General features: G+C 37.7%; 1 protein-coding gene across 2 annotated transcripts in view; it reads right to left on the bottom strand.

The window, feature by feature from the left end:
- Positions 1 to 200: 200 nt before the first annotated feature.
- Positions 201 to 20,954, bottom strand: part of LOC149084273 (astacin-like metalloprotease toxin 5) — a 76,728-nt gene continuing 55,974 nt past the window's right edge. For both annotated transcript variants that reach the window (XM_089234643.1, XM_089234642.1), the window contains exon 6: positions 201 to 483. In XM_089234643.1, the coding sequence (XP_089090769.1) occupies positions 251 to 483 (233 nt within the window). In that variant the 3' untranslated portion in view covers positions 201 to 250. The remainder of the gene's footprint in view (positions 484 to 20,954) is intronic.

Here is a 20,954-nt window from a genome sequence, read left to right as displayed (position 1 = left end):
TAACAACGCGTTTCAGACATGCACATGCCTTTATAATGGTTTGCACTTCTTTGATGCTGCCAGTATTATGTGTAACAGTTTATTCCTTTATAATGGTTTGTCACTTTTTCAATCCTCCCAGTAATTTCAGAAAACCCGGGAAGCACCGGGTATTCTTGCTAATAACAAATAAAACAAAAAAAATAAATGAATTAAGGAAAAAAAATTTAAAAATCGGCGTATATTTTTCTGCAATGTGTAAATTTGACTTCTACATTTTGCAATTGTACAGTTTGTTAATTCGCCAAGCGTCGCTTTTGCTAAGGTTGATCTTATTCACGACGTCGTACAATTTTACTCCAGGCTTCTTGGCTGCCATGGTCGGTAGCTTTCCTCTTTCCTTAGAGAAGGTGTATTCACCGTAGAGCATTATGGAGGCGTAATCGAATTCGTTCATCAGGATGTTTTGATGAGGTTTCAGCTTGATGAACTGATCCGCCATTCCTGTAAAATTTCAAATATAGGGCAAAATGCACTAATATGAAGGAGCAAAAGATATATATAGCGTAGATTTTCAAAAATGGAAAGAAGTAACCATAATCCTCAAAAAAAGAAAAAGATTCAACGTGGCCTCACGTTGGCTATATTAATAGGTCATTCTAATGAAAATTTAAAAACAGTTTTCATTTTGCTTACAAGAGACCGTATCGTTCAACTTATTATACGTTCGAGTTAGTGATATATTCGCTGATATGATATATATCGTTTGCTAAACATATCGGTGGTACTTGATTTTACGTGGAATTTTCGTTAAGACAAAGTTGCATTTGCTATCAAAAACACGGTTTTGTGTTGTAGAAACTAATTATCGTTTAAATCCGTGGTTCTCAACCTTTTGATCACATTTTATTCTCGTCCCCTATCCCCCTCCCCAGAGACGTCGGAAGTATTTCCAATTCGTGGATGCTCACATAGGTGTACGCGGGCCCCCCCCCCCATATTTTTAAGAATATATATATTGAATTTTTTTTATTTCTGTTATATTTCTATAGAAATACTGTATCACAGTGGTTCTCAACCAGTGTTCCGCCGAGCCCTTCGGGGCGAGGGCTCCGTGTGCACTTCCCAGAGACTCCGTTGTTGCTCCAGGGCAATAAAATAAATCTGTGAATCTGATAAATAAATAAATAAAAGGAGGCTTGAGTGCGAGGCTCGCCATGGAAATAATATACTAAAAAGAGCTCTATGAGACAAAAGGTTGAGAACCACGCCATCATTGGCGTACGCAAAGAGGAACCCCCCTAAGCCGATATTATAGTTTCATTTTGCAGGAAAAAACGTAAACCCTCCCGAGAAGAAAAAAAATTTAAAACCCCTCCCTCGAGAACATTCTGCGTACGCCTATGCACGGCTGTATATTACGGGCAGGGTGGGGTGAGGCAAGAGACAAAGTTTTCATCTATGCGAAACGATTATTCGTTCAGCGTCCGAAAATTCGCAAATTTGTTTCCAGCTAGATGAAATGTATAATTTTTGTTGCACCACGTTCATTTTCTGCACACGAGGGATAATTAGACCCCGGCACCTACAGTTCATTGCCGATTCCGGACGGTAGATTTTTTTTATATTCACCGAGAGGCTGGTGCGATAGCCCCTCGGTGTGGAACTCCCTGCGGTAGCAAACGTTTTTTATGGTCATGTCGCCGTTTCTGTTGTTCCCAGTGTCAGGAAAGTTTCTGACGCGAACGAATCGGGTATCGAACACGCGATACCTCTAAACCTGCTTTCGTATATTTTAGGTAAGTACCTTATCAACCTCGGCTACCGCCCTAATATATCAAAATGTACCAAAAATTCGTTTTCACCAAGAATCATCAATCCAATATAGTTCGAGTTTCACATTCGAAATATTTTTTTCCTTAAAATGTGAAAGAGGTCTGGGGGACTTGCCTCGGGTAGACCGTTTTTCTTTCTGGTATTTTGTTTAGCTATAATGAACTTTGGCATTCGTCTGTCTGTGACATTTTTGAGTGGAGTGGTTCAAAATGCTTTGAAGACAACGTTTGTTTGGGGTATGCTGGCAAAAGGGAAAAAGATGGCCAAATATATTGTTCTATCACTTTGGTTCCCCCCCCCCCCGAAATGAAAGTGGTCCCCCCGAACGAAATTTCTGGCTACGCCCCTGCAAAGAACGTTCACAAACTCATGTGGTTATGCGCGAGGCTACTTTTAGAGTGAGTATAAGAAGGGGATGGGGCTAGCGGGCTCCAGGCCTGGAAGAGCTCCTATGCGTTTTTGTCTTTTTCACACTGTAAATTTGTTTTAGAGCTGCTCGTGTAAAATCCCTTGGACTCTCATCAAAAATCTCAGCCTGGGGGCCCGGCTTCAGGATGTGGGCTAGAATTTTTAAGGACATCTTTCAAATATATTTATCGCATGAAAAATCGGGAAAAATAATTAGGCCTCGATCTGACCTTTTGGCTCCCAACGGGGAGGAATATTTACATTTAAAACCTTTAAGGAAACTTCCCTTGATTGGAATGTATATATCTCCTCTTTAATTGTACTAGAAGAAAAATCTTAGGAGTCGGTATTGTTAAGAAAACTGCTGTGCATATATATATATATATATATATAGACTACATCTCGTTATCATAGACTTCCACTTACGTCAAAATTTTATCACTTATCCTTTTGTTTACGCATTTCTTCTTGGCTTGATCTTTTTTCATGAATTTTAGGAATGTCAAATATCCCTATGCACACCAGCGACATTCCTAAAATTCTGTGATATGTGAATTGATAATTAGTCCTTTATCACGTTGAATATACTTCTATTAGGGGTAGCTCGTCATAAAAGCACGAAGGAATTCCCTCCCCCTTTCCTAGAGCCATCAGTTTATTGCCCTGAAACGTCTGAATGATAATTTAATGTATTCGAGTGTGGATGACATAAAACGTGACAAAAAAAAAACTGAAAACACACAAAAAAAATTAATGTTTTACTGCAGCGTATGAGAATAGTCAATCATTCATTTGTTACGCAACACAAAATTGTTTCCTGCATTCAATTTGTGTTCCAGGAAAATATGAAAAATACTAAACATAAAATTTCGATGACTAAAAATTGACTCAAGTTTTATGTGGATATAAATGTGATGTCGCAATAAATTTTTATCACAAATTATCTAACAAATTAATTAGAACAAGTTCGTTATAAAAGAAATTAATTACAAAAATCATATTTTTGAAAATTAACCGCCTTCCTAAAAATGAATATTTGATTCACCAAACCCCTTCCTAAAAAAATTCTTGCCAGGAGCCGCCACTGAATTCTACCTCAGAAATACTGATCATATAACGGCACCCTGCCCCTCCCTGACCGATCGCACGGCACACCTCTTCAGGAATCACTTGCTCCAGAAGAGTACGCAGGGAAGGGACAAAGGCTTGCCGTTGCTGTTTTCGAGGTGATCAGACATAGATGGCTTGAAAAAAATTTAAGAGAAAATATTTTAATTAAAAATTCCTTCATCTTAGAATGATCATTTTTTTAATATTAGTAACGCAAGATTTTACGGAAGATAACATTTTACGGGAAGCCCCCCCCCCCTTCCATGTCCTCCCATATGCTGCAGCAGGACCCCGATCCCCAGACCAGAGTTTTCCTGGGCCATTGTATAGTGAATTTGTATTGTAAGGTGAAAAACTAGGCTTTCGGGCTGGGGCCCTGCCAGCACCAAATTTTTTTTTTTGGGGGGGGGGGGGAGCTCATTCTTTCCACTCCCGAGTGAATTCAAATAATCATGCACGGGCGTAGCCAGAAATTTCGTTCGGAGGGGAGACCAAAGTGATAGAACATTAGATTTGACCATCTTTTTCCCTTTTTTCGGTCATTTTATCCCATTTCGGGGGGGGGGGGGACTTGAGGGTCTAGACTCGACAAAAGTACCGACGTTTTGCGCAATATTCTGTGCTACTTGTAATTGCTAAGTACTTGAAAGATAACTCGAAGTAAAGCTTTTTATTTGTCACCCATTGAAGGGGTCGTACGACTGTTCAAGACTTCTTTGAAGCAATTGATCATTATCTCGTTGAAAAAGAAGTCAATGGTCAAAATGCATTGGGCTCACAAGAGATGGAGGAAAATCCACGGAAGGTTGCTACCACAGAGTAGGTGAATAATATAGAGCGCGCGCGAGGGGTTACAATGCGAAGCACAGATCCGGAGTCACGTGACTCCGGTCAAAATTCTGGCCAGGGAATCTCGCTGGCAATGCTTTCCTTATGGCTATTCGTATGACGATCTACACGTGCTGTCTTATTTTTGATTAGAATGGTCAACACTTGCGCAGCTTTCGAATGTTATGAACGGTTTAGGAAAGGGGACCAGTATCCTTTCACACAATTGAGTACTTTTTTGCTTATTTCCCTTCTTATAAATTAAAAATTGGAATATTAAATTGACGATTCAATGGATTTCTGACGTATAGTCTCAGTTTTTAACGATTCCATTTTGGATTTAATTCAATTAAAGTTCCAAGTTTTGGTAAAATTCAAATGTCATGAGCCATTATTAAATGTTTTAATAGGATTTTTGGTAATAAATGATTGAAGTAATGAGTTTTATTAACTTTTAACTGAAATTTACGTCTCCGCAAGATTTGGCGAGCTAGTGAGTTTATTCGAGTTTCGCTCAACTTTGAAGATAATATGCTTTTCAGAATGAGAAATTTATGGCACATATTTTATTTAAATAGAATGTAATGAAAACGCACCCTCTAGACCAGTGATTCCCAACGTGGGCGCTAACGCCCCCTTGGGGCGATGGAAAGTTCCGGGGGGGCTGTAGAAGCTACGGATATAACATAGGATCCTATGGGTGAGATTGCGTTGAGGGGGGGGCGATGGGAGAAAAAAATTTCTGAAGAAGGGGGCGATGGAACAAAAAAGGTTGGGAAACTATGCTCTAGACAGTGATGCCCAACGTGGGAGTTAACGCCTCCTGGGGGGGGGGGACGATGGAATGTTCCAGGGGGGCGGTAGAAGCTACGGGTATAACATAGGATTCTATGGGTTAGATTGCTTTGGGGGGCAGTGGGAGAAAAAAATTTCTAAAGAAGGGGGCGTTGGAACAAAAAAGGTTGGAAAACTATGCTCTATACAATGGCAGTTTTGCATAAAAATGTATAACTACCTTTAAAAATAGTATTTTTACCTCTCTTCACGCCTGAGATAAAACTATTACAAAAAAGAAATTTTTTTATTGATTAATTTGTGTTTGTGGTATGTGAAATATCTTTATTAGGACCATCTGAGTTAAGATCTGAAGTCACTATGTGTACCTCAGGTGTTAACTGAATGAAAGAATCATTCTAAAAACTACTTAATGCCTAAAAAAAATGAAGATTCACATATGTATACTTCTGGAGCGAAGAGGTTACACATATGTGACAGGTAACATACATTTACGTACTCTAAATTATTTCATATACACGCTACGCTCAATTTCATTTCTTATAATTTAGAAAAGTACTAACGATGAGGTTTTGCAATTTTCTTGAAAAATTCATTTTATTCCTGAAACATTATGTAAGTGTTTACATTTTGTGTGATAAGTTTATAAAAGGTTTTTCAAGAAAATTTTGGAAATGAAATTTACTTATTATTTAAATATTTCATGACTGAATATGGTATGAGTGTGAATGTGTTACATTACATAACATAATATGATGCATTATAATTATATACTCGAAATAAATGTATGATTAAAGTAATTTTAATGTTCCTGGAAGATAATTTTTATGTTTTAATAATCCCTAGTTAAAATAAATTTTCGAAATTAAAAGTGACAAAGTGAATGAGAAGAGAATATTTAAAAATATAAATGAAATAGACTGTATATATAAGAGATAGGTTATATAATAAGATTTAAAGTCTTAAATTATTAGGAATTATCCCTTTTGGAAAATAAAACAATTTCGTTTTTCAATATTTGTTTATATTATATATATATATATACAATTGATTTTTTTTTCGAATCCCTCATTCCCTAAATATTTTACAAAAGAATGAATGAAATTCATTGAAGAAATGAAGGAAAGTTTTCATCAACTCCATCGAGTCAAATTTCGTTACAGCAACATTCTTGCGTTAACACGAAATCACTAGGTTCTGCGAAAACGAGCCAAATGTAATAGCGCAGAACCTGTTCTTTCCCCGACAATACTGCTCATCTTTTCTTCACGTTCGACAAGTTTTATGAATAGCGTGCGCTGTCTATTTACATCTTTAGTCCATGATTGCTACTCAGGCCGTCGTTCAAGCGTGGTAGAAGTCTCTCCCAAAATGAAATGGACTCACTGCTATATTCACAGACAGATCCCTGCATGGAAACCGTTGCCTCCAAATTAGCGAAACGTTCTTGATGAAGCGATCAAGGTTTTCAACTTTGTCAAGGTGAATCCTATCAACTACAGGTTGTTTAAATTGTTGTGGGCAGTGCCGTCTTAACGCATGGGCCCACCCGGGCATGGCCCGGGGGCCTCAAGAGAAGAGGGGGCTTCACAAAAATAAGATCCGGTTGAAATGTTCTAGAATGTACCTGTTAGGGCCTCAGAAAAACCACTTGACCCGGGGGCCCATGATGCTCTTAAGACGGCCCCGGTTATGGGAAGATATGGACATCCTTCACAACGCTTTGCTTTTGTACACCGAAGTTAGGCGGCTGTCCCGGGGTCAAGTCCTGACGTTGCTGTTCGAACTTCGGAACGAGGTAGCCCTTTTTTAGGAAGTGTTTAAAACACTTCACGATTTCTTGTCACAAGCCGAGCTAAATTTAACAGTCGGCCACTTTGAAGGATTAAAATCCTCGTTTGAAAAATATTTTTCAGAGCCGGAAATGGGTGATCGGTGAACATCTAATCCTTTCAAAGAAGACTATTTTCAACCGGCTTGATTGTCGATTCCAGAAAAAGATAAATCACTGGAGCTCTTATCAAATACCCCTCTGAACATCCTCTTCAATGACGGGATGGTGAACCTAGTCAGTTTTTGGGCTTGCCGCCGTGATGAATACGTTGAACTTTCTAAAAAAGCCATAACATTTTTGTTGCCGTTTATTAGCACTGAGCTTGTTGAACGGGCGTTTTCTTCGTATACTTACATAAATAAATATAGATGCAAATTGAACGCGCTCCAGATTTGAGTTTGTATTTATCCTCTTTTGAGCCTAATTTTTTAAAAAACTTTGTGATTCAATACACTCCCAAACATCACTTCAATTTTTTTCCCAAAGTTTGTGTTAATTTGTTTGCTTACTTGGAAAATAAAAAAAGCTAAATAATGAAAAAATAGACCATTTAATTTAGTATTCAACATGTACCTTTTTTTTTTAAGTTTTCCGAAAACTCTAATATGTGAAGCAGATTGGGGGGAGGGGGATTCGGAGTTGGGGGTATGCGGAAAGGAACCGAGCCAGCTGGGGGTACGTGGACTGAAAAAAGTTGGGAACCACTGCCATAGAATAATACACTCATGTCCATAAATTAAGGATAATTCAGTATCACACGGAAATCGAAATCTAAAGTAAAAATTTCACCTGTAGAATTATCACACACATCTGCAAGAATGATATGCAAATTTCAGGAAGCCACCAGATGATGCCTATAGTACGTCACAATGACGAGAGTGTAAGAGGGTGGTATATAAGGAATGGTGATGATGATGTTGATGTTTGTGTGATGTTTTCCGACGAGTCCAGGTTTAGCTTGCAGTCTGATTCACGTCGGACTTTCATATGGAGAACGCCAGGTACCCGTTGCCACCAAGGCAACATCATTGAACGACACCGTTACGGTGGTGCAGCATTGCTCGTTTGGGGTGGAATTATACTGGGTTCCAGAACAGATCTGCATGTTCAAACCGGAACCATGAAAGCCCAAATTTATCGGGACATCATTCTGGAACAACATGTACGTTTGTTTAGGGGTGCCATGGGCGCAGAATTTGTGTTTATGGATGACAACGCCCGCCCTCACCGAGCAAACATAGTAAACGAATGCCTTGAATCTGAGGATATAACCCGTATGGAATGGCCAGCATTCTCACCTGACTTGAATCCAATAGAGCATGTGTGGGACATGCTTGGCCAACGAGTTGTAGCCCGTCAACCACCTCCTACGTGTGTACCGGAACTTCGGAGAGCATTGCTTGCTGAGTGGAGTGATCTTCCCCAAGACCAGATCGATAATTTGATACTCAGCATGCCTAGGCATTGTACGGGCTGTATTTCATCGCATGGAAGACATACAATGTAGTAACCATCATACCAACCATGTAATAGTAAGTTTTTGTGAAGGAGATATTTTTTACAATTGCTCCATGGAGCAAAATCGTAGTTTTTATGAATGGTATCATACATACACCATCGTTTTTGTTCGTTATCTTTTGTTTAATAAATGGGCTTTATGAATAAGTAACGTTTGTTTTGTTTCTGAACCTTTATTTGCCGGAGCTGGCATTATCCTTAATTTATGGACATGAGTGTAATAGTAGTATAGAGAGAGCGCGAGCGGTTACAAAGGATCGGAGTCACGTGACTCCGGTCAAAAGGCTGGTCAGGGAATCTCGCTGGCAATGCTTTTCTTATGGCTTCGTATGACGATCTACACGTGCTGTCTTTATTTTTGATTAGAATGGTCAACACTTGTGCAGCTTTCGGATGTTCTGAACGATTTAGGAAAGGGGGAACCAGTATCCTTTCACACAATTGAGTACTTTTTTGCTTATTTCCCTTCTTATAAATTAAAAATTGGAATATTAAATTGACGATTCAATTTCTGACTTATAGTCCCAGTTTTTAACGATTTCATTTTGGATTTAATTCAATTAAAATTTCAAGTTTTGGTAAAATTCAAATGTTATGAGTCATTATTAAATGTTTTAATAGAATTTTTGGTAATAAATGATTGAAGTAGTGAGTTTTATTAAGTTTTAACTTAAATATACGTCTCCGCAAGATTTGGCGAGCTAGTGATTTCATTCGAATTTTGTTCAATTTGAAGAAAATATGCTTTTGAGAATGAGGAATTTATATGACAAATATTTTATTTAAATAGAATGCAATGAAAACTCACCCTCTAGACAATTGCAGTTTTGCATAAAAATGTATAACTACCTCTAAATACCCCTCTTCACGCCTGAGATAAAACTATTACAGATAATAATTTTTTATTGATTGATTTGTGTTCATTGTATGTGAAAATACCCTCAAACAATAAAATTAATTAATTAATTAGTTAATTAATTTTGAGTCAATATATTTATAAGGACCATCTGAGTTAAGACGTGAAGTTACTGTGTGTACCTCAGATGTTAACTTGAAAAAAATCATTCTAAAAACTATTTAATACCTTAAACAATGAAGATTCACATATGTATACTTATGGAGCAAAGAGTTACACTGCAGTGATATATGCAGTGGCGTAGCAAGGTCTGGTGGCACCCGATGCGGAGTTTTAACTTGTCATCCTCCATGTCCACCAAAATATAAAATGAAATTTATTGAGGAAGTAATTTTTTAATAAGACAACAGATAAAAGGCAAATACCAGGAAATACTACAAATTTCGACACGCTGTGGGTAGGAGCTGCTCGAGCTTACCTGCCGCCCGGGTGCGAAGCCTCATATGCCGCCCCTTATGGTGACCCTGGCAGGAGGCTGACAGGTCTTCAGTGAAGGAGACCTTGAGATAAACCTGATTTTTTTTCCAGAAGAAAGCTGCACATCATATTGTTTACTGTGCAAAATGTGCGTGACCATACGTCCCACTTTTGAAGTAGATTTTAGTTTTTTCTAATTTCAGAACCACCTTACCATTCTTAATAATGCCAGATAACGCAATCCTTGAAACAGCACTTGTGAGCCATCATCACTTATCCTGTAAAGATGATATGTAACGAGATTATTTTTACTTAGAAATTTTTTTCAAAGGTGTTTCTGGTACTCCAGGGACCGGCCAAGTGAGAAGCCGCATTGTTGTTCCTTTGCGTCATTTGACTATTCTGGAACAAATTTGGCGAGGGCATGGCACCACCTTCCCCTTCATCCTTGAGTAGGGCCCCCTGGGGGGGATCTTCTGTGAGCCCCCCTCAGTCAGACTTCTCAAGGAATTTTCTGTAGTTAATTTACAGCGCGAATAAACCAAAAATTTATGAGAATTGCCCCGGGCCCTAGGGCTAGAGCTCTGTCAGTTCCGCCCTTGGAGGAGAGGACATGGGTGACGGAACCAAAATGCACACTTGCCCATTGTGATAAGAAGACAGGGGCGGCGCTTGGCCATGCGACCCATTGCGGCTACACGGGGGGCCGTCCAAAGGGGTGACGTGCTAAACTCGAGATATTATGTAAAAAAAAAGTTTCGTAGGCCGAAAAAAATTAAAGAAAATTTTCTGTCTGCTTTGGAGGGGCGCAAAATCCGAGATGAAACGTCGTAGGAATTGTTTTGCCCGGGACTAAATCCTCATAATTTTGCTTTTTTTTTTTCACACTATGAATTAACTGCAGAAGGCCCCCATGGAAAATATGTCTTGGGTAAAGTGAAAGATTCCAGCCTGAGGGCCCTGACGCACGATGTAGGAGCTATGGGGTGGGAGCAATTGGCAAGAGGTGCAAAAAATAGGTCCCGCACGGATACAGATTTTACCTCGAGCCGCTTCGATTGCTTACAATCTTGTTTCTGGTATTACAGGCCCTGTCTATTTTCTCAACGTTTCTGTTGTCGTAGTATGACTTATTATTAATGTTCGGGTTAAAAATATGATCTTGTTGAACAAAACGACTTGGGCGAATGATATTTGTGGGAAGGATGAGATGATGGGTCACCGGGACCGGCTGTTTGTTTACTTGAGCACCAACACAGTTAAATAAAACGAGACAGAACACACCCCCCCCCCCCTACTCACCACGCAATAATACTAAATTATTACAAGCATTACATCGTTCACCCGCAATTTGCTGCAATTTGCGATTGTAAAGGATAATGTAAATTATTTGACATGTTATTTTATGTAACAAAAAAGGCGCATTAATACAAAACCGGCAATTTTTTGTCACCCCTCAGAGCTGGTACCTGGTGCGGGCCGCATCCCAAGCACCCGCTTCCTACGCCACTACACATATACTCTACATTCTTATAATTTAGAGAAATTATTGACGATGAGGTTTTGAAATTTTCTTGAAAAATTTATTTTATTACTGAAACATTATGTAAGTGTTTACATTCTTGTGTGATGAGGTTATAAAAAGGTTTTACAGGAATAAATGAAACTTTTGCTTATTGTTTGAATATTATTTCATGACTGAATATGGTATGAATGTGAATGTTTTACATTACATAACATAATATGATGCATTATAATTATATACTCATATTTAATGTATGATTAGTGTAATTGTGATGTTCTGGAAAGATTAATTTTTTGTTTTAATAACCCCTAGGGCAAGTGTCCCTCCTTTGCCTCAGGGTAAAAGCGTGTTTTACAATAAATGAAACTCTGCATTGATGAGGCGATCCAGACACATGTTAAATGACCATTTGAATGCCCCAAGAGAATGCAGTATTTTTTTAGAAAAATTTGTCTCGTTGTTTGTGACTTATACCGACAAATATATGGGGTAATTTGCTTATATGATCTTGACAGAGCAGCTTGGCCATTATGCCGTTCATTTTCTTTAAACTGTTCATCAAGATAAGACTTCTTCTGCGTGCTTGGCCCTTGTTTTTGAAGCAACTAGGTAAGCAATAATTCCATTTATACAGTATCAAGTGGTTCTCGAAGATTTGCCAACCCTCTTTGTTCTAGCCATCGTTTCTTCGCTGCCCTCTAGAACAGTTCAGAAAAAGAAAAAAAAATTTAGAGCACGGAACTGACACAGATTAATGTTGTAAACTCACAGCGACAGCCCTAGGAGCCGCGACGCACACTTTGAGAACCACTGATATCTAAAATTCTTTACGTAAAAAACGTCATTATATTAATAGATAGTGAAAGGTTCCATGCTGGGCAGGGGCAGCTTGGGTGCCAAATCAAGAAAAAAGGGAATTCTAGCAGAAAAACTTAGAAAAAAAAATGTTTTGTCTGTCAGAGGCACCAAAATGAATAAAACATTGAGGGGGTTGAAAGTAGTCAATCGTCCCGTATATATGGAACTCGAGCCTGTATTCTGTGGGTGGGGCAGGAGAACGTTGCGTTGCATTTTATATTCATTAATTATCGGAGGCGGCCCCACAGAATTTATTGGGGGATGGGGCTGAATAGTCTCAGCTACATTATTTTGCCGCCCCCACAACTTTGAAATTCGATAATTTTGTAACGGTGTTCTTTGCCCCCACAGAAAACTGCCGCCCCCTAAATTTTTCCGGCCGGGGCAATTGTTCCCCATACCTCCCTACAGTTCCATAGTTCCCTCTTATACATAGGCAGGGCCTATCAGTAAAATTCAAACTATAAATGATTCGCAGGAAAAAAAATTTTTGTGCATTTTGTCTAGCTGAGAAATAATACAGCGACGGGTTCTCAGGGTCATTTTACAGCTTATAAGCCAGAGGAGCGCCGAAACTATATGCCACACTGTTGAAAATTTTGTCAAGGAGTCGCCCTTGATCCTGGGACCCCACATCTTGGTCTGCCCCGCACCAGGCTAGCTTCTTTCACTGAATCCCAGACCTAGATTTTTCACACCTCCTACCTCCTCCAAATGTAAATACTGTGTATAGTGCAAAATTAAAAACTAAGGCCGAACACATAATGGGGAGTCGAACAAAGCGAGCGATTTCAAAAGAGAAAATACCTCGAGATGGACATCGATCTCCCCTCACATACTGACGGTAGCGAGTCAAAATCGGACGGGACATATGCGGACAACATGGAAATAGGGTCAAAATCGGACAAATTTTGCCGCGCCCTCGATGTTGGCGCTGTATCTCCCATTTGTTTCTTCAGCCTGTTAAATGGCGACAAAATGGATACAACAAGAAACCGGGTCAAAATCGGACAAATTTTGCCGAGCCGGCGATGTTGGCGGTTTATCCCTAATTTTTCCACCAAGCTGCTAAGTGCGATTTTCTCTTTGATGAACATTATAAAGACATGCAGAGAAACTTTTGATGAAATTTGAACAATGAAAGACGTGAGTCGTCTACCAGTCGCCAGAACAAGTTAAAAAAAATCCGTCCTCTTTGAAGCACTGACAAGTGATGGATTGCTACACGTAAAAAAAAAAAAACGCCGACATAACTAACACTACAATAATATATAGCTTCAGTAGAACTATTGTCATTATTATTACCGGGCTCGGCGCGGAGGTGATCATAAGTCCTTATCCCGAGGGATTTCTATCCTAGGAAGGGTCTCTACAACTAATCTCGCCTGAGTATTGTCAGCACAGTGCGTGGACTACGGCATTGTCAAACCAAAGGAAGTTGATTGTTTCATAAGAGGGAAAATTAGTAAAATCATACATAAATTAATGAGCACTTATACGATCATATACATAAACGATATCGATTGATCGTAGATGCAAGATATATCGTGGGTAAAGAAAAATAACTACATCAACTGAACTAAATTTAATCAATAAAAATCACGGCAACTCACAGATGTCACACGTGGATAGAAATATGATAATATAGAAAACATGTGAACTAGTTCTACAGAAACATTAAAAAAGATGTTATTCTAATGAAGTGATCTAAAACTATGCACACACACACTTATTCCGATTACATTCAATCCCGTTTTTAACGTTCCCGCTTAGTACGACTTATTTCTGTGGTCTCAACTCTAAGTACAGTGGATCCCGCTTACAACATTTTTCAAAAAACCTGTCACAAAAACATTGTAAGCGGGGAAATGTTTTAAATGAAAAATCTTAGAGCGAATTAGTGAGTTGGAAACACCAGAATAAGTCGTACTAAGCGGGAAAACTATATAAGCAGAATCGACTGTAATTCTCATTAAGATTTCCCATTTAAAGCGGTTCTCGCTTACAACGTTTTCCATGACAGTTTTTTGGAAAACGTTATAAGCGGGATCCACTGTATTATATAATATTTATGCATTTGCATATAATAGGTGGTCTATTAAAAAATCTTTGAGTTGAGCATAATGAATCGAAATGATAGATATCAATTAGATACATGCGATCTTCATGCTTAATTGATTCAGAATTGAAATTATATTACTGTCTTATTAAGGATGGGACGAATAGTGATTTGAGCGAATAACCGAATACTTGGCGGCCGAATACGTATTTTCTTAAAATTCAACGCAATCATAAATAAAATTATTTGTAATTTCAAATGATTGACATTGAATTTTAGTTATACTATTTATTATTTAATTAAATATTGAAAGATTTTTTATTGCCAAGATAATGACAATCAAATTTAACGATGATGTGTTGTATTTCAATATTACTCATGGAATCAATTTTCTTTTCAACACTCGTTACCAGTATTACGTCTTTAATCAAGAAAATGTCTCAGCCATTATTTACTCCCAACTATATAGTAATGTATCGTAAAATTTACGACTTATTTTCTTATTTTTCCTCTCTAGATGCTCTTTGTCTCATTCAGGAGCTCAATACGCATCTGGTCTAGGTACAACCTTCAGTTAATGGAACTTGCGTAATTCATGCTAGCTTCCACCTTATTGAAGAAAAAAAATAAGCGTGACCATACGTCCCACGTTTAAATAAACTTACCCGTTTTGTGGTCCAGGATTTTTTATTGTTCTTGATTATGCTTGATAACTTGATCCATATTGCAGCTCTTATTGATGAACAATCATTAGTTACACTTGTCCGAAAATGGGTAAAGAGCACGAATAACTACATTTACTAAGAAATTTATTTCAAATGCTCCAGAGGAATGTGGACCGGAGGAGGAGGCCGGACACCCTTTGCTTATATTCAATCGTTCGAGAAAAATTACTGGGGTCACTGGTCGAAAATCTGGGGTGAATGGCACCGAGACTACCTCAAATTACCAAGGACTAATATCAAGAGTTTCGGAAGTGTTTTGAACCAGTAGGTACTCATCTTTGTTTTAAACAAATAAATTTGCTTTCTAATCGATTCTGCAGGTGTCGGATGTATGCCAAAAATTACCATGGGTGCTCAGAACCCACAGCACCGACTCGGATTATCCGAAAAACGATAGAAAACGACTTTCGAGAGTGGGGGAAGGCTATATTGATTTAAAGGCAAATATAATAAAAAATGTTAAGAAAATACTACGTTTATATCCTGGTTCACAAAGTTGGAGCCCCATCCGCGTTCTACTTGTGTAGCGGCATTTGAAACATGAGCAGTTAACGGCGATAAGGAACTTACTTTCATTTGATGACATACTGTATAATAATTATATTAAAACAATTATTTTTCTAGTTTGTCTTCTTTGGACCTGCCTATTCAGACACAATCTCCCCTGTTATTAATCCCTTTTATTAATTCAACTTCCCCTTTGTTATTAATTCAATAACTTAATTCGTTACAGATTAGGACTGCGAAGATCCATGACATCTTTATAAGGGAGACTGACATGGTTTGCAGATATATGAATGCTATATTTTTTGTTTGATGGCACAGTAAATTAACTATAAAGATGCTTGCGAAAAATTTTAGATAATTATTATAGGTACACGGAAGACCCCAGTTCAGGAGAAGACTCCTTCTGTCCCAGTCTAGTTCAAACGGGAACTCTAAGTACATTGTGTGTGCAGCGAATTCCATTCAGTAGTGTACGGAAGATTTTCTCATGAGTGCGGAGGGGGGGGGGTAAACTTTTTCTTTGTCGAAGGAGAATGATAGTTAACCTACAAAATAGGGTGGATAGATCTGTTGGTTTTACATGACAGTCTCGGTTTTTGTCCAATTCGGATCCCGCTTATAACGTTTTTGAAAAATAGTCATAAAGAACTTTGAATAAACTAAAAACGAATTCCCTCAGAGAGAGAGAAAGTCAGACTGGGGCAGAGACAGGGAATGTCTAATTTAACACTACTCAAGACAAAAAAATAATCGGTTTACCAAAGAAACTTCAACGGTTTTAGGGTAAAGGTTTTAGGTTTTAGTGGGCTGCTGATTCCAAAACTGGTGTTGGTTTTGACGAAATGACTCTAGTTTTGAGATAGTACATATTCCCAACATTCCAATGCAGTCTGTAATCACTTTTTTGCGGCAGATTTTTACTTTTGTGTTTTTTCATTTATTTTCGTAACTTATTCTCACTATTATTGCATTCATAGCATCATTAAGGAAGCGTAATTTTCATATTTACGGAATAAATGCGATAAAAGTGAAATTAGCCGATGTAGATGAATAAATACGAAAATTTTGATTTTTATAACTTTTACTCAAAATTTCGAAGATTTACAATGTTAAGCGAAAATAGGTCGTGATTTTGCAAGTGACTTATAAAACCATGAATTCGGTTTGGAACGCATTGTAGCCAGATTGCTTTGCAGAAGAAATTTCGAGAGCTTTGACATTGAGATTAATAGATGAAATTAATCAGACTAGACATGGATACAGCTCTGCCCATGTATAGCATATATGCCCGTTTTCTCGTAAAGTCTGGATTTTCTCTGGAAAAAAGTGTTTTTAGTGTCAGTATGATTATTATAGGTTTCGAGTTATTCACTTGAGCGTGAAAAAGTGTAAAAATTGATACCGTAGGAATCTTCGGGGTCTTAGAAACGAATGAATCTATTTTTACATTAATTCCTACGGGCAAATGTGTTTCGGTTTGCTAACCTACCTCAGGAACGAATTAACTTCGTAAACCGAGAGTCGACTGTATTATGTACCTACAACGCCGTTACTACTCACAGAGGGAAGTACTATTAAAGAAGGAGATATGGAGAGCCTACTGAAATATTAGCTTCTAATTAAGTACTTTATTACTTCGCTACAAAATGAAACCTAAAGGAAAAATGTATCGTTAGTTTTGTTCATTTTTGCGAATAAATGCAAAATCTCCAATTTAGAAAATTTTATTTTTGCGAAATTTCGAAATTTTATGCGCAAAATTTACGTATATCACATCATCAGACAGCTGTGAGCAGGGATTTTTGATGGTTCTCAAATTCATAAATTTCTTAAAGATTCGAAATTTTCAGCGTTTTTGACGGATATTAATCAATATCCGTTCAATCCGGTCAATCTTCAGTTTGATCATGTTTCGTATCGGTTGTTGAGAATTTTTTGAATGATTACAAAGCAGAGAACGATGAAGAATTGCAGTAAAATACGATTAATTTGTAATTTGAATTTAAAAGTTTTCAAACGTTTGAAAAATAGACTGTTAATATATGAGCACAAAGGCGCATTTTCTTCTTAGTTACTTCGTCCAATTTCACAGACAATCTGAGTCATTTTAATGACAAGAGAGGCGGTTTCATCAAGATATAAAAGTAATGGAACAGAAGTATCAAGGCAAGCTCGAGCCTCGCGTATGATGGCTGATTACTCTACCGAAGCCTCCTATGAAAGACATTCAAAATTCAAAACCCATAACAGAAAATCATGCAAGTGCTTCTCCTTGAATTAATTTAATATCATTTTGTGTTCATTTTAGTGGACAAAATGCAACATTATAGAGCATATCATTACTGCATTGATCTATTCTGATATCCTAAATATATTCCCTTATTTTCATTCCATATATTATACGATATATAAATGTATACACGATATATAAATGTATATACTGTTTTACTTTTATTCTGAACATAAATGTACCACAAATTTCGTGTGACGTGCATTGCCTGCATATTGAAAGCTGATAATTGAGTGGAGTGTTTTTAAAGATGTGCATTTATTGATTTACAAATACGCATTATTTTATTATCAAGGACGGGCTTAAGCATTTTGTGGCCCTCGAAAACGGAGTTTCCTAATCCCTGAGTAACCATGAGCACGCCAGGTTTACATAGGCAGAATGAACATCAAACTACTATTTCATAGTCACAGAGAAAAAAATTATTCGACAATAAATTTAAACGATATTGCCCGCTGGTTCCAGACATTTAAAGGTTGGAGAGCTGTCGGGGAAATTGAACCGATTACCTACCCAGGACCTCAACTTCATACTCTTTCGGCCGGGAAAGTATGCATTATGTATGCCTTGTGTAATTTTTTAAATTTTAAAAGAAGAATTTAGCAACCCATCGTCCGGAGCACTAGATCCACCTCCATCCTTTACTTGACCTGGAGGAAGGGGTTCTGTGAAAACACTAGGCAAGAGGAATAGGGTTCGATGTCTGAATTTTAAAGGTTTTAGACAAAATTTTAAGCTACAGCGTAACCTAGATAAAACGACTCTGCAGACCAAGAAAAAATGTCGTTGTAGATTATGTAGGGATTATATATCGTTATGTCGAGAGGTAACAGTTTAACATTAGAGTATAGGCATTTTCAAACAAGGCCTGAAAAAATATCGTTGTAGAGTAATTTACCGTTATATTGAGTATCGTTGTAGTGAGGTTTAAATGCATTCGCTTTGTTGAAAACGAAGTTCTTAAATTAAAATGCAATCAAAGTATTTTCTTTCATCACGTTTTTGCGGCCCCTAACATTTAACGCCCCGGTTGCGGCCAACCTTCACACTTGCCCAAGTCCGGCCCTAAGTATCATCAGTATTGACTTATCTTGCAATTTATGTATTGATTACTTTTCATGATTAAATTTATTCATTCCATTGATTCAAGCTTTCTAGTGATGTAAACTCCGCTCGCAGATTTAAATGCGATTTGTGTGCTGCTTATGCAGTACTACTGAAATTTAGTTTTCACTTTATGTTAAAAATTACAGCGTTTGAAAAAAAATAATGTCAGATTCACACACAGAATCAGCACTCAAAATTACCCTGAAATCACTAAAAAGTTTTTTCAATAAAATTAGTGTTGAGCAGTCTACGTGTCAAAGCACTCGAAATTTCTGCCTGAAAAGCAATCTGGTTATAATGCGTCCCAAACGGAATTCATGGTTCTGTAAGTCTAGAGCCGCCCTTAGAGGTGTGCGGCAGGTGCGGTTGCACCGGGCCCCGCACTCACGGTAACTTATTGGAGGCTTCCATCAATTCTTAAATTATTTCTTGCATTAATTCCAAATTTTCATCAATTCTAGAATTTTTTCTTCCGTTCATTCTAAAAAAATCAATTCTGTTATTATTTTTCTAATTAATTCTGAATTTTCATTGGTGTTGGATCAGTTTTTTACAGTTATTTGTAATTCCTCAATTCTAAAATTTTCATCAGTTTCTGGAGTATTGTTTCCTCTCATCACTTTGAAACTACCTTTAACTACTGAATTATCATTAATTTGTTTTACTTACATTTTATTGCGCATTTAAAATTTTTTGTTAGAATATTTCTCAGCATTCCTGCATATTCTGAAATAACAGCTGATGATCCCCCCCCCCCCACAAAATATATAAAATAGGGGCTAAGGGTGCCCTAAACATTTTTGATGCCTCGAAATTTTTGAGATGGCCCCATGTCTGATAACGGCGTCCCTGTGTAAGTCACTTTTTGCAAAGCTTCATGAATAAAAATTATGAGGAATTTAGTGTATTAGTGTATTAAATTATATTATGTTCGCAGAAGTCAGCGATTGTTAATTCTGAGGCAGAGATTATTGCAAAACACCTTCTTAAAAGTCCTTTGATTTAAACCTTCTCAAAGTTTTAAAATTACTTTTTTATCCATGGGCTGGATAAGAGTCGTATTTGGAGGTACGGACGGCAATGTTAGAAAACGACGTTTCTCAGAAGAAAACAAGGCGACAATTGACTCTAATCCTCCCAGCTCTCAGTCAATTTATTCTTCTTCATAGTACAATCTCCCATGGGGTCGGCAGCCGACATATATTGATTCTTCTTCAAACTTTCCAAGAACTTATCCCCCCCCCCCCCATTAAACACATTTAGAAAATGTAGCTCGAAAAATCGCCAGAATCATTCGCCAATAAGTGTTAAATTATTGGTAAACATAAAATGTCCGATTTTGACCCGATCGCGACCAGAGAACGTACCTTAAAATTCGCCAGAATTACTCGCCAGTAACGTTTGATTATTGGTAAACATAAAATGTCCGCATATGTCCCGATTTCCGACATGTCCGCATATGTCTCGTCCGCTTTTAACCCCTAATCACTTGTTCGGTTTCTGAAGACGCTTGGTGGGGAGAAAAAATTCGGGGAATGTGTAATAGGTTCAGTATGTAAAAACTGTAGGACAATCTCAGTTTCTGGCGCCTCGACGGTCTTTCAAAATAATAGAGCCGCCGACATGAAGGGAACCGGCGAGTTCCACGAAGCAATTCTTCTGAGGAACCGCTTGTGCCATCGGGCTATATACGGTAAGGCGAAGCTAGAAACGGGGTCTTTTTTCCCCCGGAGTTGAATGTAAGAAGGTGAGAAGTCGAGGTGAGAGAGGGAATCTGGTGATGAATATATATATATGGACGATCACAGGACTGAGATGGATTCGAAAGATTTGGTGGTGAGTGCCGTATCAAATATAGCCGGAATTATCTCTCTCTCTATTAAAATAAGTTTAATTTTTATTTTATCGAGATACTTAATCATTTGATATTCGGCATGCCAAGTTCATATATTTGCAATGATATTATAGCCTGTTGGATGTGGATCTCTTTGAATAACCCTTATTTTGTTTGTTAATTTAATGAATTAATTCATTATTATTAACTCCTCTGTGTGAAATCTATTAATTTTTAACGGTCATTTTCTTTGTTGGCGGACGTCCATACGCAACGAAAAAAATATTCCTCAATCGTAAATTTAATTGTTTTCCTTTTTTATGCCCCTTTCCCAGTCGACTCCGTCACATTAGGTGAGTGGTGATTTTGATTCTTGCTTTGATTTGCCGTTTTTTGATCTGGGTTCTA

Source organism: Pholcus phalangioides, unplaced genomic scaffold, assembly GCF_987345545.1.
Source record: "Pholcus phalangioides strain wild (caught in Gottingen) unplaced genomic scaffold, Ppha-v1.0 ptg000008l_1, whole genome shotgun sequence".
Lineage (NCBI taxonomy): Eukaryota > Metazoa > Arthropoda > Arachnida > Araneae > Pholcidae > Pholcus > Pholcus phalangioides.
This window is presented reverse-complemented; position numbering and strand designations above follow the sequence as displayed.